General features: G+C 43.0%; 1 protein-coding gene across 2 annotated transcripts; it reads left to right on the top strand.

The window, feature by feature from the left end:
- The first annotated feature begins 1,880 nt into the window (after nt 1-1,880).
- Nucleotides 1,881-23,428, top strand: LOC134483596 (disks large homolog 5-like). Of its 2 annotated transcripts, none has more exons than XM_063278830.1 (4): nt 1,881-2,571; nt 19,870-21,422; nt 22,054-22,216; nt 22,933-23,428. In XM_063278830.1, exons 2-4 carry the CDS (start codon nt 21,247-21,249, stop codon nt 22,960-22,962), a joined length of 369 nt encoding a protein of 122 aa, XP_063134900.1. In that variant the 5' UTR covers nt 1,881-2,571; nt 19,870-21,246; the 3' UTR covers nt 22,963-23,428. The 2 variants fall into 2 exon arrangements, with proteins under 2 accessions (XP_063134900.1, XP_063134901.1); XM_063278831.1 differs by lacking the exon at nt 1,881-2,571 and adding an exon at nt 18,687-18,804.
- Nucleotides 23,429-26,356: the final 2,928 nt, after the last annotated feature.

Below are 26,356 nucleotides of genomic sequence, written 5' to 3'. Positions count from 1 at the left end.
GGAGAAATTTCAAGTGCAATGTGGTTCTTTATTTTCTTTCTCTAAAGCACACAGGCTATGGTGGAATGTAGGGCTTTGAGCATGTTTGGAAAGTACAATCACACTGAATTAAATCCTAGGGCTGGAACCCTATTACTCTTCTACAAAATTACAGACCAGGCTGGATGAATACTCCCAGGAGACAATGTGGACATCTCAAGACAGGCACTGGACAATGGCTGAAGACTTGTCTGAAGACTGGAAATATTTTGAAAATTCAGAGAGAAAAAAAAGGCCCCTCTGACTACACCGTACTCTAAGGACAGTTTATGCAGGTTAGGATGACATGAACTATTGTCTCATGTCACAAATGTCAGCACAAAGTATCCAAGGTATTGTATGCCAATGGTAGCATCAACAGAACAAAGCACACAGTGTCATGAAGACATAAATTATGAGTTTGTGTAGCAAGACCCAGGCCTCTTCCAGGTTCTTAGATAGTAACTGAGAACCTCAAATACGGTGGTGATGTGATAGTGTGGGGGGAATCTAGTTACAACTAGCTTCTATTGTGACACAGATGACTCTTTTGTGTCATGTTCAGCTTGTACTGAATGAATAGACCCAAGCATGAGAATAACCAAATACTACATTGCTTCTCTAGCTGCTGAGCTTTTAAAAGCCCTGGGGTGACAGCAAGCTTTTGTGGACATACTGGATTGGTCCTTGTGTACTTTAACTCCTGAGTCACCTCCATTCTCAGTAAGTTAGTTCAATTCCATAAATTGGAAATCAGTCACTTGGAAAAAATACATTCTCAATATGATCCCAGATTGGCCATGGAAAAAGGGTAGCTTGAACTGTCCCACCTAGGTTCTGGGCCTGCACAGGCCTGCTCTCCAACAGAAACCTGTGTTCACAGCTGCAGGCTGCATTCACTATGGGTGTCCTTGAGGTTCTTCCCTAAACTGCTTAGATTAAAATAATTTTCATGCTAACAATCAAAAAACTCATTATGCCAATCTGGCCAACAGGAAGCTAATTTCGATCTGTATTTTGTCAGATGTGCAGAATAAATATGGTCATCATTGATAATAGGTGAAAGATCTGCTCTAATATGGACACTAAGTGATGTTGCAGGATGATCCTGACCCACAATGAGCAGTGGGAACACCAGAGCCCTGTAGGGATGGCTGGCAAGCTAACACATTGAGCATGCACAGCTCAGTAAATTTCCTGTGAATACACATCTCCTGAGATCTCTTTATTTGATTGGAGGTGATCCTGTCCACCTAATACAGTACATGATGTGGAAGGACAAAAGCACCTGCAGGAGCTGTGGTGATGACTCACAGGATAGAGCATCTGCTGCTCTCTCAGAAGAACCACATGGACCCTAACAATTGGGTAAAGCATGTCAGTGATTACTTCATAAAGTGTGTGTCCGAGAAACAGCCACATTATCCACACAAAAGACACTGTCACACTGGGTACCCCTTGGTGACTTTGAATTCACTAATTAGCCCAGGATCCATGGAACATGCAGAGATCCATCTCCACCTGTCAGTTCTAAGTCCACAGGAGGGGACAGAACCCTTGAATAAGAATGATGGTCTTAAGAGTCAAGAGATAGAATTCAATTTTTATTCATAAGGAATTCATTTTTACAACAAAACAGGATTAAAACAAATAAATTAAAATATTTAAAAATATTTGAAAAGATAAAAACAGTAACAAGAACATATAAATATGAAACAACAAAAAGAAAATTTCAATTAAAATCATAACGAAAATATTTCTAAACAGCACATTCTTAATGAACATTTAGAAGCACAGATGTATTGCTGTTTCTCCTCTTGCACACATAATGAAAGGAGGTCCCCCAAGTTGTCTCTCAAGTGCTGTTTTCTGAGAAGAAAGTAAGACCTCAGTCAGTCAGGCTGGCTTAGTGGTATATAAATTTAGGGTCTCTAAGCAATGACAAATTAACTCTGAGGAAGAATACTCATCCAAAAAATTTGTTACCATTCAGGATATTTGTCATCAGGGACTCCTGAGAAAGCAACTTATTCTTCAGGAAGCTTTCTTACTGCTGTGTGTCCAATTCCAGCTCTCTTGCACTTTCTGAGACCTGGGAGAGGAAGGCAGTTTTTCAGACACTGATTTGGTGGTGAAATGCAAGGCAGCTGTCGGAAGGCTGCCTACTACCATCTCAGTTCTATTGGACAGTCAACATGGACCTTTTAACTGATATCATTGTTGCTAACTCTTTGGGAAGGGCAAAATCTCCAGAGAGCCTCAAAGTAATGTGGGCTGCCAATATGGGACCCAGACTTATACCAGTGCAAACCAAGAACAGGGCAATGGAAGGAACCTCATTGGGTTGGCAGGAAGAAAGTAGATGTTCATATGTCACCAAGGTTAAAACCAATGACAAGTACTAATTTGACATTTGCACTTTGTTCTTATCCCGCAAAGGTGCTTCCTACACAAGAAGTCACATGACCACAGAGTGTCATTTGTCAAAGAACCAAGAACTTGTTCAAAACTCTACAGAGCATCCAATCTATCACGTGGATATGCAATAATGAGGTATGTTATTAATCTGTCACCATTTCTATACTGCAGCTTCAAAAAGAGCAGACAAATATACTTGCAAAATAATTCAGTTTCTGAAATGTGGTTGGCTTCCCAGAATACTTGTGCATAGGCAGAGCAATGAACAATTCCATTACATGAGGTGGTTGGCTGGTTGTGAGTGTAAATTAGAAAGGTGGTAGGAGAGAGCAAAGATGTATCAAATTGGCAACCTTTATCAGATATTTTTAAGCTAACACAGCTGCTCGTCCCTACCAGATGACGCTGGGTCTGGACGTTGCTGGTCTTTATCTTTCTTGTTGAAGTCAACCAAATATTTCTGGTTCAGTGCACAATCAAGATGTACCTCCTTGCTCTCCTGCTTCAGTGGGACCAACTCCTTCCTACATGTGTTCTCCATCAGGAGCTGGCTGAGCAGGTTTCTGGAAATACAGTCTGCATAGTAAGATCATGCTGCCCCTTTCTCCCATTCCCACTCCCGAGTGCCACTAACTCCACCAGGACCCAGATACCCATGAAGACTTAATAGAATTCATTTTGATACATATAAGGCTGCTGCACAAACCACAAAGAGTAAATTCCGGGAAGAATAAATTATTTGTTTGGCCTGAGCACCAATTAGTGTCCACATCTCTCAAAAAGAACATGGATCTACAACTATCCATGAAAGCCCAATGCATGGGGGCAACATCAATTAGTAGTGGGCAAACACCCTCAAAGGAGGTCAGTAGAACCAAGAGAAGGTCATGCTAACCATGTGGTCCACACACTGAGTTTTGTAAAACCTGGTATGACACCATAGGTCCAGGTCAGCCTAATAACCTGCTGACTTCAATCAGTGCTGTTCTATCTTCTGAAGATGCCTAGACAATCCTGGGATGAGTAACAGTCTTTTGTGGAACTGAAAACTGAGTCCTAATGACCCTGGCACACTGATGTGTAAACAGCACAAGAGATAGAACCAGAGCTGAAGACCGTCCAATCCAGAACAAAGAAAGTCAGAAATGGCCATTCCACAGGTGATAGGCTTTCTGACCAGGACTTACCTAGAGAAGGTAATCTCCTTCTTCAGCTTATGGTTGGTCTCATGGATCTCAGTGTTCTCCATCTCTAAGTTGTGCAGAATTGACATGACCGCCTCCTCCATTCTCTCCAGGTCTTCATAATATGGATTTGGCCTGAAGTGTGGCCTGGCCCCAAATGATAGAATACAATGAACATCAGCATTTAGGAATATATGAGCTCAGGGTGGGTCCTGTACTACCCCAGTCCTGGAAGGACACCTTCTGAATTCTACATATTGGATCTTCTTCAGCTTCAGAAACGTGTTTTTCTGCGTCCAGGACACCAGAATCTCAGCCTCCAAATGGAGGGTTCCCTGGCTCCCTTTGTTCAATCAAGAGGAAATCTGCAGTCAAGCCAGTTAAGCTATCAAGAGCCTAGGCCTCACCTCTCCATGCTCCCCCACCCCAACACACCCAGAAACCTGTGATTTCTTTTCTCCTGTTTTGATAACAGACCTTATATCAACACAAAATTATAATCTGCACAAGGAATACAAATAAACAGACAAACGTGGCCACATAGTCAAGGAACTGTGCTGTTGACAGTGGGGCTCCCAGAACAAAGCATTCACATCACCATGAATGTGTTACAGGTAAATACTCAGGCCAAGACATAGACCCCTAGATTCCAAGTGTGGAGGGAAATATAAACATATAAATGTTGTACATATGCATTTGGATGTATGCACATACAGACTCACAGACTGAGAAATACCCACAAAAAAGAGAAATGTAAAAACAGAGTCAGAGAAAGAGAAAGAGAAATATGGAAACAGAGAGTACTGTGAAAACCAGGAGAAATGCATCCACCATTGCTGTCTCAGAGGGCAAGACACACAGACAATAACAAACAGGCCTGAGCCTGAGACCTTCTAGTCAAGCATTGAGATGAACAGTTTGGTACCAGGCCCCTCAGGCTGCTGCGTGGATCTTCCAGCACTCAGTCCCCTGCCTAGCAAGTACAGAGACTCACCATAAACTCACTGCAATTACAATCTTGCAAAGCTACCATCTGTCAAGGGCTTTGCAAATGCACACTAGACACTGACTCTCCCTGACTTTATCCCCGAATTCTTCATTCAGACCACAAGTTCTGCTTTTCAATAAATGGAAGCAGATGAGTCCATTTTCCATCTCGCTCCTCAGGAAGGGTCAAGGTTCTGAATCTCCTCTATATGGGAGGTGAGGTTTAGCACAGGGTGGTTAGGGAGGCACAGCTTTCTAGAACCCAAAACCTTAATAGGATAAGATGAAGGTGACCTTGCAGACCCAGGAATGAAACAAGAGCATTTGGAGCGATTCATACCTGTTCTTCATGGATCTCTCTGTCAGAAACCTCAGGCGATCTCTCAGGTCATTTCTCTCCTCGGTAATGAGCTGCAGCTCTTTAATCAGCCTCTCCTTTTCCTTCTTGGCCTGATTCTCGCTTAGTTCAGTGCCAGGGGATGATGTTTCTCTCCCAGCGTCTGTAGGTAGAAGAACACAAGTGAACCTGCATGGGGAGAATGCATAGAGTGTACATAGACCACAGTTAGGCCTAAACAGGAGAACAAGCCTGGAACCCAGTGTCACTGCTAGGCGATTGGTCTATGCTTAAGAGGCCTCTTCAGTGGATCTCAGTTCTCCCACTACTCTATAGAGACCAAGAGATGTAAGCAGCCAGGTGTTCCCTATGCCGGACATCAGGTGCTTACATGGACCACGGAGATGGCTTCTCCAGGATTATCATCAGCTGAACAGGGTACAGCTTGGTTTCAGGACCCTCACCCCTGTGGGTTCGAACTCAGATGATAAATTCACCATCCACAAGACTTGAGTGATTGGAGACACTCAGATGTCCTACCCTGATACTCTAGGCCAACAACTTTGGATTTAAAACACATTTCCATGGAGGACATGGTCAACAGACTTATCAGTTCCCCTATTTGAAATACCAAATGCCCGAGAAGTTCCAATAGGTTACAGGATGAATCTTGGTCCACATGTTCCAAATACTTTTGGTATTTTAGAAACATGGATTTAAAACGCATTTCCAGGTAGGATATGTTCAACAGACTTATCAGTGTCCCTATGAGAAATACCAAATGCCCCAGAAGTGTGAATAGGTTACAGGCTGAATCTTGGTCTACACGTTCCAAATAGTTTTGGTATTGAAAAAAAAATTTTGTAACATACAACCTCTAATATATAAAGCAAACGATGACCCTGCCAGTTAGAAGAAATCAGAGAAGGTCTAAGAACATAAGGTTATTGCCTGGAGCACAATCTCTCCCTGTTACTACTGTCAGATATCCACTGTATTTAAAGAAGCAGTGATAGTGAAATACATTGCTGCCCTGTCTAAACTCAGAAAAGGTGGACCCTCCATGAATACTGATGGTGTTATTATATCAATGTAACATAACAAATGCACTGAAAAGTAAAGACCAGAAGTTCACAGAATAATAGCATTGGCCTTACCATATCCTCCCAGTGGGGATGGGGAAACTAAAGTTCTGAAATCCTTGACTTTAAGGAATTGTGATATTCATGGAAATTCAATTCCTTTTCAGATGCTCCAGTTGTTGTGGCCCATTGCTAAAAAGGTCAGCTTAAGCCTGCAGCCCCCCGGTAGGAAGCTCAAAATACACTGCCCAGAACTTACTCAACATTCCCCAGAAGTGCTGTCTTTGTCCATCATTACTTTGAGACGAAAGGCCAGACTCCTTCACTCTAGTCTCTCCACAATCGATGTTCCCCCTCCCAAAACGCTTTTGAAGACGGGAAAACATGTCTTAGCTTGTAACCGCCAGACTCAGACTGAGAGAAACTAGGGCACTGGTCGTCACTACAACACTGGTGACATCACAGAGGATGCCAGAACTCTCTAGGAGACAATAGAATGTCCAAGAAGGGACAGCTGATGTCATGGGGAGCAGACTTTGCCTCCTGCTAATGTTCTCCCTGTACTGAGCATAAGCTGAGGTGCCCTTTCCAGGAGACTTTCCTGGGGAGAGCCACTGAGCATCTCCTGCTTCCAAAGCCAAATTTTCCTCAAGGCTTGATTATAAAACCTTAGTAATTCCTATGCATCTAAATGAATGTTTCCTTTCAAATCTTTCCCAAAAAATGTCTCACTAACTCAAATTGTCCTCATTCACCAATGTTAGCCATTAAAACTTCCTGAGATTTCATACCAGCTTGAATATGCAGTCAAAAGTTCTCCTGTCTCATTATGTACAGGTGCTTTATATCACATCAAGAAATAGTCTGCATGGTAGGTTACAACATGGGTGTGTGTTAGGGGAACACTCATGAAGTCGTGTGCTTAGCAATTGACAATTGCCAGAAAATTCCTTAGTTAAAAGAGTTGAAGTCTTTATGGTGCTAGGAACAGTGTGGAGACCAGTTGGCAGACAAAAGTGCAATATTGGAGCCACCAATGAAGGGAACCTCATGCTGCTTGTGGGGTTCTCCTTTCTGCGCCAATGTCGCCAAAGGAGCACTGCTGACAGGCCTTCTATCAGAAGCTGAGCCTCTATCAGAAAAATAAAATAGTCAAGAGATATAGGGGGTGCAGATAAAGGTGTAGGACGAGGCTATACACATCACTACGTGGATAGAGCAAGGATCCAGCACTTGTGCTCTGGGTCATGGGCTTCCCCACAAACACAAAAGCATCTGTCACAGTAAAAAATGGATACTGTATTGAGTGCACACACCAACACTGATTGATCAGATCCATACCCCAGATTTTGGGGGCAGATCCATGGCCCCAAATATCTTCCTCTCAACTTATACAGCAAAAAATAAGAAAGAAAGAAAAAAGTCAAAACAAAAAGCTCAAGCTTCTCATATGAGGATTGCAGGAAGTGTGATCTGGTGGTCAGTTCTGATTAGGCCATTTTAGATAGAACAGTGCACTGGGATGCTTAATGTGATGGGTCCTATATAAAGCTTTCTGCAATATTGGAATTTTAACAAGCCTCATCCAGAACATACAGAACAGGAAAGGATGTGATCACCATGTCCTTGCTCTCTATCAGGTTATTTTTCTGTGTCCGTGATTGTCAGCCATAGACAGCAACAATCTGAAATAGCTGGTAAACATGGAACAAAGTGGCTAAAACTATAGTTGTGGGTTACACACCTCAACTGTCAAAGGCTAATGCTGTCCTCACAGTGCCTGGAGGCCACTCTTGTAAGACTGTCTACTGGAAAGTAGAAGCAGGTTTATCTGAGCTCAAAGTGAACCTGGCCAGGTAGGAAGAGGGCAACATGGGATAATTGAGACCCTGTCTAAACCAGCACAGAAACCCACACTTCCTTCAAAGCATCATCTATGAATTCTTGATTATCTACCATTCTCTCCCTACCAGTCTTTCAGACTGGAATTGTAGAAAAGAACTGGAAATGATCTTCCTATTCTGAAGACCTTGATCTCTCTTTCCTTAGGTGCACATTAAGAACTCATGCAAATGGGTATGACCATCTGAACATCTTAGTATCATCTACTCAGTATATCTAGCATAATACTGTGCCTATGGCAATCTCAAGCTTCCCTGAGTGTTGCTGACCCAGCAAGAAGTATGAAGTACTGAGGTCAAACCCCAGTGATCCTTTCAAGGGGTTAGAAGAAAGCCATCAGAGAAACTCCACTTCTTTGTCCTTAGATTAAATCAAGCTGATACAATGTGAACCTGGTGGGCTATTTAACCATGCATCTTTCTGCCAACCCCAGCTTTCTGAGTTCAGTCCATGTGAACCTGCATGGGGAGAATGCATAGACTGTACATAGACCACAGTGAGGCCTAAACAGGACAACAAGCCTGGAATCCAGTGTCACTGCAAGGAGTTTGGTCTTCGCTTAAGAGACCTCCTCAGTGGGTCTCAGTTCTCCCACTACTCTATAGAGACCAAGAGATATAAGCAGCCAGGTGTTCCCTATGCCTTCTGATACACGCAATAAATGCAGTAAATTTTAATTTCTGTTCAATTGTTCAGTAACATACTTACACTTGCATATTGCTGTGGAAGTGATGGGGTTTCGTGATCAGCATTGCATTTAACAATGCATAACCAATCATCCCTCCTAGAATGACTGTATATAGAGAAAGAAAATTTATTAGAATGGTTTATAGGCTGTGGTACAGCTAATTCAACAAGGAATGGAAGGTCTAAAATGCAGTAGTTGCCCCTGTTGAAGCCAATCCCCCTAGCATAGCTGTAGCCGTTTTGTTCCATGCCTGCCAGATAGTTCATATTCTTGCTGTAATATGTCTGCCTGTCATGGTTGTCTGAAAATAATTTAACTCAGAGCAGGGTCAGGAATGATCACATAACTTGTGTATGTTTTTTTATTGGTTATTTTGTTTATTTGCATTTCAAATGTTAACCCCCTTTCCAGTTTCCCCTACAATAACCCTGCATTCCACCCCCTTCCCCAGCCTCCGTGAGGGTGCTCCCCCACCCACCCATTCTCGAACCACTGGAAAGAAGTTCTTTATGTTGTGAGGTTTCTTAATCTTAAATTTCATAATTATAAGCTTCATGTAGGACCAATAAAATTAAAGGTCAATATGAGGGCTGCAGAGATGGCTCCATGGTTAAGAGCACTGACTGCTCTTCCGGAGGTCCCGAGTTCAAATCCCAGTGGTGGCTCACAACCATCTGTAATGAGACCTGATGCCCTCTTCTGCTGTGTCTGCAGACAGCTACAGTATACTTATATATAAATAAATAAATCTTTAAACAGATAAAAAGTCAGTATGAACCTTTGTTGTCTAAAATGGCTTGAGTCAGGGCTGACAACCAGACAGCCCTTCCAGCACCTGCCTATGAGCTCACATTTTAGTCTTTATAAACTGACATAGAAAAATGTCCAGAGTCCTAGCCTGACAAATTCTCAGCTACGTCTCTGATGATCAGTCTTACAGTGGGCATTCAATAAACCATCCCTGTCTAAGTGAGGTCAGAGTTTGTGTGGTTTATGGGGCAACTCCAGGACCTCAACGGTTTTGTCCATAAGGCTGGATATTTCAGCTGGTCTTCAGTACATGCAGGTATCCTGAAGAAGAAGGAAAATTAATAAAGCAAACTTCCTTTTTCCATGTCCTTGATATGAGCCAGCAGAAGGTGTGGTCCAAACAACAACCAACGGATTGGGTAAAGATCTTTACCAATCCTACAACAGATAGAGGGCTTATATCCAAAATATACAAAGAACTCAAGAAGTTAGACCTCAGGGAGACAAATAACACTATTTAAAAAATGGGGCTAAGAGCTAAACAAAGAATTCACAGCTGAGGAATGCTGAATGGCTGAGAAACACCGAAAGAAATGCTCAACATTTTTAGTCACAAGGGAAATGCAAATCAAAACAACCCTGAGATTTCACCTCACACCAGTCAGAATGGCTAAGATCAAAAACTCAGGTGACAGCAGATCCTGGCAAGGATGTAGAGAAAGAGGAAAACTCCTCCATTGTTGGTGGGATTGCAGACTGGTACAACCATTCTGGAAATCAGTGTGGAGATTCCTCAGAAAATTGGACATTGAACTACCTGAGGATCCAGCTATACCTCTCTTGGGCATATACCCAAAAGATGTCCCAACATATAACAAAGACACATGCTCCACTATGTTCATAGCACACTTATTTATAATAGCCAGAAGCTGGAAAGAACCCAGATGCCCTTCAACAGAGGAATGGATACAGAAAATGTGGTACATCTACACAATGGAATATTACTCAGCTATCAAAACCAATGACTTTATGAAATTCATAGGCAAATGGATGGAACTGGAAAATATCATCCTGAGTGAGCTAACCCAATCACAGAAAAACACACATGGTATGCACTCATTGATAAGTGGATATTAGCCCAAATGCTCGAATTACCCTAGATGCACAGAACACATGAAACTCAAGAAGGATGACCAAAATGCAGATGCTTCACTCCTTCTTTAAAAGGGGAACAAGAATACCCTTGGCAGGGAATAGGGAGGCAAAGTTTAGAACAGAGGCAGAAGGAACACCCATTCAGAGCCTGCCCCACATATGGCCCATACCTATACAGATATTAGATAGGATGGATGAAGCAAAGAAGTGCAAGCCGACAGGAACTGGATGTAGATCTCTCCTGAGAGACACAGCCAGAATACGGCAAATACGTAGCTGAATGCCATCATTAAACCACTGAACTGAGAACGGGGCCCCCGTTGAAGTAATCAGAGAAAGGACTGGAAGAGCTTGAAGGGGGTTAAGACCCCATATGAACAACAATTCCAACCAACCAGAGCTTCCAGGGACTAAGCCACTACCCAAAGACTATACATGGACTGACCCTGGACTCCAACTGCATACGTAGCAATGAATAGCCTAGTAAGATCACCAGCAGAAGGGGAAACCCTTGGTCCTGCCAAGACTGAACCCCCAGTGAACATGATTGTTGGGGGGAGGGCGCTAATGGGGGAAGGATGGGGAGGGGAACACCCAAATAGAAGGGGAGGGGAAAGGGTTGAGGGATGTTGGCCTGGAAATCGGGAAGGGGAATAACAATCGAAATGTAAATAAGAAATACTCAAGTTAATAAAGATGAAAAAAATAAAAAGAAAAAAGAAGGTGTGGTCCAGATTAGATTTGGGCCTTTCCATCTCAAAAGATCTGAATTAAAGATTTATCTTCTGATCTCCAAGATTTGGATTACAATTAGGTCTTCTTGCTTCAGAAAATTTAATTAAGAAAAAAAATCCAATGGTGCTTATGCCTTTAGCCTCAGCATCCAGGAGGTAGAGGCAGGTGGATCTCTGAGTTCAAGGCCAGCCTGGTCTACAAAATGAATTCCAGGACAGCCAGAGCTACACAGGGAAACCCTGTCTCAAAAAAACAAAGAAGAGGAGGAGGACCAAGAGGAGGGGGTTGAAGAGAGGAAAACAGAAAGAAGGAAGGAGAGAGAGAGAGAGAGAGAGAGAGAGAGAGAGAGAGAGATCCCCCTCACAGGGCGTCAAGCCATTTGGCATTAGTTAATTCCAGGTACACTCAAGTTGACAACCAAGAACAGCAATCCCATTACCCGTGGTTGTGATCTCACCCTGGTAGGCTCCTGAGTAGGAGGCTGAAGCAGGAGAATTGCCATAAGTCTGATGCCAGCATGAACTACACACATGTTCCAAGCCAAGCCAATCTCAGCTACAGTTTGAGATTCTGTCTGAAAAATATGAAAGAGAAAGAAAACATAATTTCCTAGAGCAGTGTTTCTCAACCTTCCTATGGCCTCAACCCTTTAGAACAGTTCCTCATGCTGTGGTGACCCCAACTACAAAATTATTTTGTCGCTACTTCACAACTGTAAATTTGCTACTGTAATGAATCTTTATTGTAGTATAAACTATCTGATAGGAGACCCTGTGTGGGTCACGACCCACAGGCTGAGGGCCTTTGCCCTAGAGGCGGTCTTGGCCTAGATTATATAGTTCATATTAAAAGTGGGCTCTCTCAGTTTTTGAAGGTCAAGTATATTCACTTGTAACATCAAAACTTAAAAATTCAGCTGAGCTGGTGGCTGGTATGGTGTGACATCCCCCAGAATAGCTTTGCTATTTTGTTCCATGTCTGCCAGCCATTTCATATTGTTGCTGTATCACGCCTGCTGTCACTGACAAGGAGAAGGGACTTGGCTCAAGGACATGCTGACCACACACCTTGATTTGTTCTGAATGTTCTGTATGCAGTTTGCTAATCTTGAGAAATTCTACACCTGAAGGAGTGGTTCCCTGAAGCGGACACAGGTGAAAGGCTAAGGAAGATGTGTGAAGGAACATTTAACTGAGGTAGACACAGGTAAAAGGATGTTCTGCTAAAGCACGCATGTGAAAGGACACATGATGAAGGGTTCTGCACTAAGGACACACATGCATTGGTCTGCCTTGCATTCTGTAGTTGAGCTGCATTTGTTGGGACTTCATAGAACCACAGCAAAAAACCTTCTGGTGGGCTGCTGTAGTTTCTCGCTGTTTCCTGGGGCTCGGGCTGATGGGCAGAGTGATGTCAGCTGAGACAGACACATGTGCTGACGCAGGACACACGCTGAGGCCAGACCCATGGAGGACACGGGATATTGAGAGGGAGTTTGGATGGAGTTATGCTTGCGTATCTTGTTGGTCTGGGGTCTCTGGTGATCTCTGCTCGCCTGAGAGCTGCTCTTACTGACTGTGTAGCATCTTGACTGTTTTTGTTCCACTTGGACAGCCCTCAGGACCAGGCTCTCCTCTCTCTTAACCATGGCTGCTGTCCTCTTCCTCTCTCCTCTCCATCACACATGTTCTTCCTTTATTCTTTGGCAATTTCTACTTCCTTCTTCCCTCCTCATGATCCTCTCTAGCAAAGCCCTCAAAGCTCACCTCCCCCATCTCTCTGCTGTGCAGCTGTTGGCTGTTGGCTTCTTTATAATCACAGTTAACTGGGAGCAGGGTCAGTTATTTGGGGTTAACCAGTCCTGAGTTCCACAAATTAGCATTAAAATACAAGCAGAATTAGGCCAATACACTACAGGGGTTTTTGTTTGTTTGGTTGGTTGGTTTGGTTTAATTTTCATTTACCTTTTTACTTGTTATTTTATTTTTGGCAATTTTTTATTAATCGGTTATTTTATTTATTTACATTTCAACTGTTGTCCTGCTTTCCACACGCCCCTCATCAAACCTTACATCCCATTTCTGCTCAGCTTTGCCTATGTGACAGTGCTCCTGCACCCACACATATCCATTCCCACCTCACACCTCTAGGATCTGCCTTTGGTGGGGCTACAGGACTCACCTAGAACCATAGAGCATCCTTGCATACACTTTGGCTGGCAGTTTGGCCCCTGGGAGCTTGGGGATTAGGGAAAGAGGATCTGGTCAGATATTAAAGCCAATGATTGCTGCTTTCTCTTCTTTTTTGGTTATAGGTGAAATTTTGTTTGTGTGCTTATCTTTTTTTAAATTATTGAGAGAAGATTAATTTCTTGGTCTTTCTTGGGTATAGTTTAGTTCATTGTCTTGGAGTTTTCCTCCTATTAGCCTCTGTTGTGCTTTCTTAGAGAAAAGAATTGTTTAAATTTGGTTTTGTCATGAAATATCCTGGTTCCTCCTTTTATGGTGATTGAGGATTATGCTGGATATAGGAGCCTGTGTCTGCATTACATCTGCCCAAGATTTTCTGACTTTTAGAATCTCTGTTGAGAAGTCTGCTGTAATTCAAATACGTCTGAATTTATTTGATACTAGATATTTATACCTTACCCCTTTTAATGTTCTTTCTTGATCTGTGCATTTAGCGTTTTAATTATTATGTGAATGGAGGAATTTTTCTGGTACAATTAGTTTGATGTTCTGTAGGCTTGTTGTACCTTTATGGCCTTTTCTTTCTTTACCTTATGGAGGTTTGCTGCTATGATTTGTTGAAGGTGTTTACTGGATCTATGAACTAGAAATCTTAATTCTCTTCTCTATCTATTATCCTTAGGTTTCAACATTTAATTGTGTCCTGAAATTCATGGATGTTTTGGATTCAATAAACCATACATGTTTATCTGAGAGGGGGTGTTTTGTGCTTTGTGGGATGACCTCCTTGACCCCAGGCTGCATGAAGAATCTCAGCTGACAATGGGGACATAAATTATAAGTATGTGTAGCAAGACCCAGGCCTCTTCCAGGTTCTTGGATATTAACTGAGAACCTCAAATACAGTAGTAATGTGATAGTGTGCGGTGAATCTAGTTACTATTCTCTATTTTGATATAGATGACTCTTTTTGTGTCATGGTCAGCTTATAATGACTAGAAGACCTAAGCTTGAGAATAACCAAAGACTACATTGCTTCTCTAGCAGCTGAGCTTTTAAAAGTCCTGGTGTGACAGCAACTGTTGGTGGACATTCTGGATTATTCCTTCTGTACTTTAACTCTCTGTGTCACTTCCACCATTAGTTCAATTCCATAAATTGGAAATTCCTCATTTGGAAGAAACACTCTTTTTTTTTAAAGATTTATTTATTTATTTATTTATTTATTTATTTATTATATACAAGTACACCGTGACTGTCTTCAGACACACCAGAAGAGGGCATCATATCTCATTACAGATGGTTGTGAGCCACCATGTGGTTGCTGGGATTTGAACTCAGGACCTCTGGAAGAGCTGTCAGTACTCTTAACCACTAAGCCATCTCTTTAGCCCAAGAAATACTTTCTGAATATGATCTGAGATTGGCCATGGAAAAAGGGTAGCTTGAACTGTCCCACCTAGGTTCTCAGCCTGCACAGGCCTGCGCTCCAAAAGAAACCTGTGTTCACAGCTGTTGGCTGGCTAAGAAAGATTTCACGAGACGTGATACACAGCCCTCGGACTTCTGCTCCAGTCATCTGCACAATTTTTTCCGGACGATATCCTCATACCTCCAGCAGGCAGGTGATGAAGCTTTCCACTCTCAGCTCCCCTTCAGCCATCTTGTGGCCACCAGACTCTCCTCCCTGCAGCAGGAACAAGGGCTTCTCCATGGTGGCTGCAGCAGCAGTGGTGGTTTGGCATTCTCACCTAGGAGACCCTATGCTTTCTACCCCAGTTCCAACTCACCTCAGGCCCGGGCCTTCCCCCCATCCACTTCCCACGGAGCAGGGAGAGCAGCACCCACTAGAAATAAAAGGGAAGCCCTTGGTCCTGCCAAGACTGAACCCCCAGTGAAGGGGCTTGTTGGGGGGAGGGTGGTAATGGGGGGAGGATGGGGAGGGGAACACCCATAGAGAAGGGGAGGGGGAGGGGTTAGGGGGATGTTTGCCTGGAAACCCAGAAAGGTAATAACAATTGAAATGTAAATAAGATATACCCAATTTAATAAAGATGGAGAAAAAAATAGAAAGAAAAGTCACACATTTAAAACAGAACAATATGGACCCTAATTTTAAACCACAGCTCTGTCAATTAACTATACCTTAAGGAAGCTCAGAAAAGCAGGCCAAACAATTAATATTTTCTCGGTTTAAGTAAATAATAATGTCCGCTTCTTGCTATTGTGGAGGGAATTAAATAGATAATATGTAATCATGGAAGTTTTGAAGTACCATCCATTTTTCTGTTCATTAAATCAATCTTACTCATTTCATTGATCAAATATGTATGTTTTCTTTTCATAGTTACATGTATAATAAAACCAGTATAAAAACCTTCAGAATATTCAGTTATTATAGATATTTGTCATTTCTTACAGAGGGCAACTATGATTGACTACACCCAATTCTATAAAAAACAAAACTCAGGAAACCTGGCCCTTGGCAGCAATGAATCAAGAAATATCTAGGATGGTGGGGCATGAATTCTGCCAAGCAATGAACTCAGATAGGTGGGGTTGTGAGGAAGATGTATGGTTGAATAGCACACTAGATTCACGTTGTATCATCTTGATTTAATCTAAGGACAAAGAAGTGCAGTATCTCTGATGGCTTTCTACTAACCCCTTGAAAGGTTCACTGGGGATTGACCTCAGTTCTTCATTCTTCTTGCTGGGACAGCAACACTCAGGGAAGCTTGAGATTGCCATAGGCACAGTATTAGGCTAGAAATGCTGAGTAGGTAATATTAAGTTATTCAGATGGTGATACCCATTTCATTTGTTCTTAACGTGGACCTAAGGAAAGACAGATCGAGGTCCTTAGAATACAAAGATCATTTCCAGTTCTTTTCTACCTTTCCTGAATGAAAGACTGGTTGGCAGAGAATGGTAAAAATTCAAGAATTGGTAGATGATGCTTTGAATGGAGGGTGGGTTTCTGTGCTGGTTTTAGACAGGTTCTCAATTACCCCATCTTGTCCTCTACGTTGCTCATCAGGTTCACTTTGAGCTCAAATAAAGCTGCTTCCACTTTCCAACAGGTAGTCTTACAAAGGGGCCTCCAAGGACTGTGAGGACAGCATTAGCCAATGAGAGCTGAGGTGTGTAACCCACAACTATAGCTTTATCTGAAAGACCCTCAGACAGAGGAGACTCTCGCTCCAGTCCTGAGGACAATCACCACCCCATGAACACACAGGACTCAGTCTTGATGTAAAAACAAGAAGTTTACTTTGGGATACCAATGCACTGGGGCTCGACACGGTCCTCACACAGGAGGAATGTGAGGAGCCTCAAACAACAGAAATATACAGCTTAAATAGTCAGTTAAGATTACACAGTTTCCTTAGCTCAGCTATTTCGTGCCAAGGATAACTAGGCAGATGTTTCTCATCCTGGAATTCCTGGGATAAGGCTGTAACCACAGCAATGCAGCTATTTCAGTACAAAGGACGTCTGACTTGATATATGTTTTCTTATCCTGGGGTTCCCAGGACAAGGACCAAGGATATCTGTCTTGGCAGGTGTTTCTCTTCTGGAGTTCCCAGGAAAAGGCTATAGCTATGTCAGCCTATAGCACAGCTGCATTCAGTACCAAGGACATCTCACTTCTATAGTGGTCAGTCAGCTTCCCAGAGATGTTTCCTGTCTTCTAATTGCCCTGCAGTAAATATGTTCTGTACCCTCTGTTCTTATGGTCCAGCAGCTTCCTAGAGAGTGGGTGGGAATGTGCTTTCTGTACTTTCTGTTCTATTGTCTAATGTGTAGGGGCTAAGCGAGGGCCAGCTTAAAAGATTCTCATTCGTAAGAAATGGCTGTACTGATATCAAACGGGCATCTTTCATATCTACTTTCTTCCAAGTCTACCAGCCATCTCAGATTGTTGCTGTAATATGCCTGACAATCAAGGACATAGAAAAATAACTTGATACACGGCAAGGACATTGTGATCATATCCTGTGTTGTTATGTATGTTCTGGATGAGGTTGGTTAAAATGACAATATTGCACAAAGCTTTATATAGGACCCATCAAATTAAGGGTCACTATACACTGTCATAGCTAAAATGGCCTGGTCAGAAGTGACCACTGGATCACTCTTCTGTAACTTCACATGAAAGGCTTGTGCTTTTTGTGTTTTTTTATTTTTCTGTTTTTTCTTATTTATTTATTTATTTATTTATTTATTTATTTATTTATTGTTTTATATGTTGTCAGGAAGATAGTTCAAGTCATGGATCTGCCACCAAAATATGAGCTTTGCTACCAATACTGTAAACAGTATTAGTGTATGCATTCAATAAAATAACTTGGTTTTTTTTTTTAAGTAGGATAGATGCTTTTGTGTTTTGTGGGGTGATCCATGAAACAGGAGTGAAGATGCTTGTTTCTTACTCTGTCCACTGAGTTATGTCTCTAGGCTTGTCCTACTCCTTTGGCTGCATCCCCCCCAACATCTGCTGACTATTTTATTTTTCAGATGAAATCAGACGTTATAGCTTAGAGAGGCCTGTAAGCAATCCTACTTTGGTAACTTAAGTGCAAAGAGGAGAGCCCCACACTCAGCCTGAGGGTGCATTCACTGGTGGATCCAATATTTCAGTTTCCTCTGCTAACAGATCACCACATTGTTGCCAGGACCATAATGAATGCAATTCTTTCTCCTAAGGAATCTGGTGGCAACTGTCAAATGTTAAGCACAAAGCTTCAGGTTGTACCTATAACACACACCCACATCGCAACCTACCCTACAGGCTATTTCTGGGTGTGATTTCATGCACCTGCACATGATGAGACAGGAGACCTCTTTGGCTACTTATAGGAACTGGTGTGATTTCTCAGTAATCTTTAATGGGTAATATTGCTGACTGAGGAGAATTTGAGGTAGGATGAAACATTTCTGTGCAGGGATTGGGGAGGAAGCACTCATTTAGAAACATAGCAATGACTTAGGTTTTTCCAATCAAGCCTAGAGCCAAATTTGGCTTTGGAAGCATGTGGTGCTCAGTGGCTATGCCACAGGGAAGTCCCCTGAAAAGGGTCCATCAGCTTTTGCTCAGTACAGGGAGAACATTAGCAAGGAGGCAAAGTCTGTTATCCATGACATCAGCCGTCCCTTCGTGGACATTCTATTGTCTCCTAGAGAGACCTTGGAATCCCTGTGATGTCACCAGTATCGTTGTGACAAACAATTCCCTACTTTTTCTCTTAGTGTCCAAAGGATATATCCACAGGCATGTTTGCCCGTCTTCTCAGGCGCTTTGGGAGAGTTGATGTTGATAGAGAAGAGTCTAGAGTGAAGCAAACGAAACCTAAAGGTAATGATGGACACAGGACATGGGGAATGTGGAGTAAGTTCTGGGCAGTGTATGTTGAGCTTCCTCTCAGGGGTGAATGTGGGGGACTTCAGCTGGCCTTTATAGCAATGGGCCACAACTACTGGAACATCTCCACAGATATTGAATTCCATGATTATCACAATTCCTGAAAGTCAGGGTTTTCACATTATTAGTTTCTCCATAACCACATGGAGGATATGGCAATGCCTATGCTATTATTGGGTGAACTTCTAGTCTTTACTTTTACAGTGCATTCGGTATGTTAAATTGATATAATAACACCATAAGTAGTCATGGAGGGTATAACTTTTCTGAATTAAACAGGGCATCAATGTACTTCACTTTCATTGCTTCTTTTAATTCAGTGACTATCTGACAGTAGTAAGAGGGAGAGAACTGTGCTCCTGGCATGACCTTATATTCTTAGAACTCCTTTGACTACCTCTGGCTGACGGGGCCAATCTTACCTTCATATATTAGAGGTTCTGTGTGGCAGATATTTTTCTACAGTAGCCAAACTATATGGAGCAGGTAGAGAAAGAGCCTGTAACCTATTGGCACTTCTGGGGCATTTGTCATTTCAGTAGGGGGAATTAATAAATCTGTTGACCATGTCCTCCCCCTACATGACTTTTTAATGCAAAGTTATTGGATTAGAGTAACAGTGTAGGATATCTGAGTATCCCTGATCAATCAAGTCATTGTGGATGCTGAATTGATGATCTGACTTCTGAAACCAGAGGGGTAGGGTCCTGAAACCAGGTTGTAGCCTGCGTACCTGATAATAATCCTGGAGAAGGCATCTCTCTGGTACTTGTAAGCCTGTGTGGGCGGGCATAGGGAACACCTGGCTGCTTACATCTCTTGGTCTCTATATAGTAGTGGGGGAACTGTGATCCACTTAGGATGCCTCTTTCACATAGACCAAACTCCTTGCAGTGACACTGGCTTCCAAGCATGTTCTCCTGTTTGGACCTCACTGTGGTCTGTGTATGCTCTATGCATTCGCCCCATGAGGGTTCACTTGTGTTCTTCTACCTACAGCAGCCTGCAGACAGACGTCATCCCCTGAAAATGTCCTAAACAAGGTGCAGGCCAACGAGGAAGAGGAGAGGCTGAATAGAGAACTGGAGCTAACTACCAAGGAGAGAAATGAGCTGACAGATCGCCTCCTTTATGTGACAGGTGGATCCATGAGCAAGAGGTATGCATTGCTCCAAACAAACGACCTTGTTCTAAACCTCATCTCCCATAGAGAGGAGATTCAGAACCTGACCCTTACTGAGGAGTGAGATTGAAAATGGACTCTCTGATTCTGCCTGTTGAAAATCTGAACTTGCAATCTGAGTGAAGATTTCAGGGATAAAGTCACTGGAGCATGAGTTCCCAGTGTACAATTGGAAAGCCCTTGACAGGTGGTAGTTTTGCAAGGTTCTAGGTGCTGTGAGTTTGTGGAGAGTGTTTGTACTTGCTAGGAAGGTGACTGAACGCTATCATCTCCTGGCAGCAGCCTTAGGTGACAGGACCCACAGTGTTCATATCAATGCTTAAGTAGAAGGCCTGAGGCTCTGGCCTGCTCCTTCTTGTCTCTGTGCCTTACACTCTGAGACAGTAATGGTGCATGCATTTCTACTGATTCTCATTGTGCTCTTTCCATATTTGTCTCTCTTTCTCATTCTCTGAGTCTGTTTACTTTTCTTTTCTTTTTCTTTTTTTTTTTTTTTGGTTCTTTTTTTCGGAGCTGGAGAACTTACTTTTTTTTTCTTGTGGGTGTGCCCCAGTTTGTGTGTCTGTGTGTGCACAGGTCTGCATGCATATGCACAACCTTTATATGTTTCTCTATCCCTCCACCTTTGGAATTTAGGGGTCTGTTTTTTGACCTCAGGATTTACCTTTATAATAGTTTCATGGAGGTGTAAGTGCTTTATTTTGGAAGCCCCACTTTCAACAGCACAGTTCTTTGCCTGTGTAGTCACATTTGTCTATACATTTGTATGCCTTGGGCAGATTATAAGTTTGTGGCAATATCTGGTCTCATCTCCAGAATTATGTGTACTGTCTGCCTCTAGAATATTAGTTATTCGGCTTGTAGCATTCCACTTGTCAAAACAGGAAAAATGAAATCAGAGGTTTCTGGATGTGTGTGTGTGTGTGTGTGTGTGTGTGTGTGTGTGTGTTTGGGTAAGCTCTGTGGCCTAGGCTCTTGACAGCATAACAGGTTTGAATGCAGATCCAGCCCTCCTGATTGAAAAATGTGAGCCAGGGGACCCTTTATCTGGGTGCTTAGCTTCTGTTGTCCTGGGCACACAATTCCAAGTTTCTGAAGCTGAAGAAGATCCAAATATGTAGAATTCAGAAAGTGTCCTTCCAGGGCTGGGGTAGTACAGGACACAGCCTGAGTTCCTCTAATCCTAAACCTCGATGTTCATTGGGTTCTATCTTCCTGGGGCCAGCCCCTACTTCAGGCCAAATCCATTTTATGAAAACTTGAAGATAAAGGAGAAAGAGGTCATGTCATTACTGCACAACTTAGACACAAAGAACATTGAACATCGTGAGAAATTTCAGGAGCTCAAGAAGGAGATTAACTTCTATCGGTAAGTACTTGTCAGAAGGGCCCATCACTTGTGGAATATCCATTCCCGCCTCTCTTTGTTCTGGACTGGAGAGCCTGTAGCTCTGTGTCCATGTCTTCTGTTGTTTGAATATCACTGTGCCGTGGGTCTTTTGGACTCAGATTCAGTTCCATAAGGGACTGTCAGTTATCACCACAGTGTCTATGCATCTTTAGAAGGCTCTGGATAGAACTACACTGATTCAGGCATCAGAGTGTTATTAGGCCAACCTGCGGCTCTGGGGTCATACCAGGTTTAACAAAGCTCAATGTGTGGACCACATGGTTTACATGACCTCCCTTGGTTCTACTGTTCTCTTGTGGTTATTTGCCGCCTACTAATTGATGTTGCCCCGATGCATTGGGCTCTCATGGGTAGTTGTAGATCCCTTGTTCTTTTGGAGAGACATGGACTCTAATTGGTGCTTGGGTCACAGGAACAATTTATTCTTCCCTGGATTGGCCGTTTGCTGTTTGTGCAGCAGCCTTACATGTATGGAGATGTATTCTTGAAGTCTTTATGGGTATCTGGGTCCTGGTGGACTTTGTGGGATTTGGCCGTTGGAATGGGAGGAAGAAGCTTCAGGATCTTACTATGCAGAGTGTGTTTCCAGCAACCTGCACAGCCGGCTCCTGATGGACCAGGCATGTATGAAGAAGAAGTTGGTCACATTGAAGCAGGAGAGCAAGGAGTTACAGCGATATTTGTTTGAGTTGAACCCGAATGCTGAAGACGAACAGGAGAAGACCAGCAACCTCCAGACCCAGCAAAATGTGGTAGGAAAAAGCAGGTGAGTCAGATTAACAATGTCTGATACCATTTGCCTATTGGATACATCTTTGCTTCCCCTATCATCTTTCTAATCTCCCCACACCCAATCAGTCACCCACCTCATGTGATAGAGTTATTCATGGCTCTGTCTATGCACAAGTATTCTGGGATGTTAACCACTCTCCAGAAACTGAATTATTGGCAATTATACTTCTCTGCCCTTTTTGAAACTGCAGTCCAGAAATGGTGACAGAGGAATAACATATCACATGACTGCATCTCCCTGTCATAGATTGGATGCTATGAAGAGTTTTGAACGAGTTCTTGGTCGTGTGACAAAGGTCATACAGGGGTCATGTGATGGTTGGAAGCACCTTGTAGGGATAAGAACCAAGTGCAAATGGCAAATGAGTCCTGGTCATTGGCTTTGATCTCAGTATCATGTGGCCTTCTCCTTTCTTCCTGCAACACAATTAGGTCTCTTCTCCTTTCCCCGTTCTTGGTTTTCACTGGTAGAAGTTTGAGGAGCAGCTTGTTCTCCCACAGTACTGTGAGGGTTGTTGGTGACTTTCCCCAGGCTGCAGAGATATCAGCAATGATTTCAGTGAAAAGATCAGTGCTGTCTCTGCAATGCAGCTGAAGGGACAGAAGGCAGCAACTTGACAGCTGGTATGCGTGTCCCCACCAAATCAGTGTCTTAATAGCTGCCTTCTCCTCCCAGGTCTCAGGAACTGCAGGAGACATGGAATAGGACAGATCCCAGGAAGACAGCCCCCTGAAGAGTGAGTTTCTCTGTCAGGAGTTCCCTGCTGACGACAATCCTCAACAGTCAAAGACTTTTTTGGGGAGAATATTCTTCTTCTCAGTTAATTTCCTCATTGTATAGAGACCCTAAATTTATGTATCCGTATGCCAGCCTGTCTCATTGAGGTCTTTCTCCTCTCTCATACCGACAACACCATTTGAGAGACATCTGAGGGGACTGCCTTGAAATCTCGTGTCCTAGAGGAGAAACAGCACTACAACTGTGTTTCTAAATGTTCATTAAGAAAATGCTGTTAAGAAATATTTTTGGTTATGATTTTCATTGAAGTTTTCTTTTTGTTATATCATAGTTATATATTCTTGTTACTGTTTTTCATTTTTTATACCATTTTAGTTGTTCATTTTATGCCTGTTTTTTGTAAATTGTATTCCTTATGAATAAAAATTGATTTGTAACTCTTGACTCTTATGACCATCTTATTCAAGGGTCCTTTCCCCTCCTGTAGACTTAGAACTGACAGCTAGATATGGATCTTTGCATGGTCCAGTGAATTCAAAGCCACCAAGGGGTACACAGGGTGATGGTGTCTTTTGTGTATGACTTTTTTTTATGGAAACACACTTTATGATGTAATCACTGACATACTGTATCCATGCTCTCATGTCTTCTGCTCATCCTAGTCTATATCAGTCTACAACACACATTCCTTATTGACTGTGTGCACCAGATATTGAGTAACACACACTCATGCCTGTAGAGCTGCAGAAAAAATGACAACTTTCACAAAGGAATATAGAATAATCCTAATCGAGAACCATGTGCCTCAGTTTTTCTTACAATACAGCATTATTATTAAACCAGAAAGATAATGACCATCAACGTCATTTTGGGAAATAGGTTTTTATAGGTGCTGTTTCACTTGATCATTCATATGCTGTGTTTTTTATTGTTGCTGATTATATTTATTTTTATCATTTAACTCAATGGATCTTTTTTTTTTCAAATGTATCTGGGCCACTCCTGAGTGCATTTCCCTCATGATCAAAAGAGGGAATAGCATTCCCCATTGTAGATGATTGTTAGGGACCATGTGGTTCTTCTGAGAGAGAAGCAGATGCTTTAACCTGTGAGTCATCACCACAGCTCCTGTAGGTAGCTTTTGTCCTTCCAGGGCATGTGCTATACTACATGGATATGATCACCTTCAATTAAGGAGAGAGATCTCAGGAGATGTGTATGTACAGGTGGTTGAGCGGTGCCTGCTCAATGTGGTAGCCTGCTAGGCATCCACACCGGGCTCTGGTGCCTCCACTGCTCATTGTGCATTCAGGATCATCCTCCAGCACCACTCAGTTTCAATTCCAAACAGATCTTTCACTTACTATCGATGATTATATACATTAAGCACATCTGATAAAATACAGAAGAGACTAGCCTCCTTCTACAGGCCAACTTGGCATAATGAATTCTTTTGATAGAAAGCAAGATAATTATCTCAATCTATGCAGCTTAGGGAGGACCTCAAGAGCATCCATATTGAATCCAGACTGCAGCTGTGACTACATGTTTCTTTTCCAGAGCAGGTCTGTGCAAGCCCAGAAGTTAGGTGGGATAGTTCATGTTTCACCTTTTACCTTGAAATCTGTGATTTTATTGAGAAAGTATATTTTCCACGTGACTCATTTCCAATTTATGGAATTAAACTGACTTACTGAGAGTGGAGGTGACTGGGAGAGATTAAGTGAAGAAGAATAATCCAGTATGCCTGCAAACAGATGCTGTCTCAATAGGGCTTTTCAATGCTCAGCAGCTGGAGAAGCAAGGGAGAGGCATTGGTGACTCTCAGGCTTAGGTCCTCTAGTCATTATAAGCTGAGCATGACACACAAAGGGTCATAGGCATCACACTAGAATCTAGTAACTAGATTTAACCAACCTATCACATTAATGCTGTGTTTGGTGGTATTTTTTGCTCTCCTAGAAACTGGAAGAGGCTTGGGGTTTTCTAATCCTACTCATAATTTATTATCCTTCCCAACACTATGTGCTTTGTTCTGTAAATGCTAACAGCGCCATCCAATACCTAGGATATTTTCTACTGACATGTGTGACATGAGACAAAACAGTCCCTGTCATCCCTCACCTCAATAAACTTCCTTAGAGTTCAGTGTAGTTGGAGGGTCCTTCTTTCCTCTCCAAGATCGAGAAACATTTCCAGTCTTCAGACAAGTGTGTCAGCCATTGTCCAGTGACTGTCCTGAGATGTCCACATTGTCAGCTGAGTGAGGGCAGGGCAGGGCAGGGCAGGGCAGGCCAGGGGATTGGGGCAGGGCAGGGCAGGGCAGGGCATTGGGGCAGGGCAGGGCAGGGCATTGGGGCAGGGCAGGGGTTTGGGGCAGGGCACAGCAGGGCAGGGCAGGGCATTGGGGTGGGGCAGGGCGGGGCAGGGCAGGGCAGGGCAGGGGATTGGGGCAGAGTCCATGAGATGTCAGTAGGCAACAGGCCAGCTGGGGCTAGTGTGGGTACAGGGCTTCTAGTGTGGGTGAGAGAGGAGGAAATTAGGAATGGTCAGATTCTGATGCAGCACATAGGCCGGAAGCAGCTTAGATCATCTCAGTGCCATATAGGGACATTGTAGAAACTGATGGGCAGTGTGGGGATGGTAGGATCCCATATAGTGCTCTCTGCAGGTGTCAGGAGAGCATACAGTGGCTCTGTCAGACTTATGACAATCAGGCAGGCACTGGGTGCAAGTGAGAATCATGGGACAAGTCCTGTGTGCAGCCTGGTTTGGGGACATTCCCAGGTGCCCCATGGACTGCAAATTAAAGGCAAAGGACACAGGGAAGCCAGCAATTCCCATGCACAGGACATAAATACCTGTAGAACTTTCTAGAATTTCCATAGACTATCTGTTACTAGTCCTCATTATAGAAGGCACCAACATTCTGCCCTCTACTTCAACTTGGTGAGACAGCTATTCTAACTCCAGCAGGAAGGCCTCAGGGAAGACAGTAAGAACTCGCAGGTGACCCCTTTTACCATTGAAACAGGGTCTTCCTATGGAGCCCAGAGTGGCTGTAGGATACTAATGCTCCTGCCTCACAGTGACTAGAATTCCAATCCACCCTCAAGAGCAGTTGATTCATCACTAGATCAGACTAAGGACATGTGAGGCCCCAGGGTGCTAGGATTACAAGGGTCCTAGTAAGTTTCTCCAGCCTAAATTACAACCTGAGTCAGTGCTGCTATTTGGGACACTGCCTGATGCCCAGTGACATCACACCTTGGAACTCTTTTTCAAAAATAAGCTGTTATAGGAATGAAGTAGCCACACAATAAACATTGGTCTGGACACTCCTAGGTCAAGAATCCCCTGT

Source organism: Rattus norvegicus, chromosome 19, assembly GCF_036323735.1.
Source record: "Rattus norvegicus strain BN/NHsdMcwi chromosome 19, GRCr8, whole genome shotgun sequence".
Classification (NCBI taxonomy): Eukaryota; Metazoa; Chordata; class Mammalia; order Rodentia; family Muridae; genus Rattus; species Rattus norvegicus.
Note: the sequence above shows the minus strand (reverse complement) of the source record. Positions and strands in the feature narration are given on the sequence as shown.

Bases quoted from the DNA above. Each gene is read 5' to 3' on its own strand.
- LOC134483596 (XM_063278830.1), top strand. From the start codon at position 21,247: ATGTTCATTGGGTTCTATCTTCCTGGGGCCAGCCCCTACTTCAGGCCA. The intron at 21,423-22,053 runs GTAAGTACTTGT...GTGTGTTTCCAG, and splicing joins AAGGAGATTAACTTCTATCG to CAACCTGCACAGCCGGCTCC. The intron at 22,217-22,932 runs GTAGGAAAAAGC...TTCTCCTCCCAG, and splicing joins TCCAGACCCAGCAAAATGTG to GTCTCAGGAACTGCAGGAGA.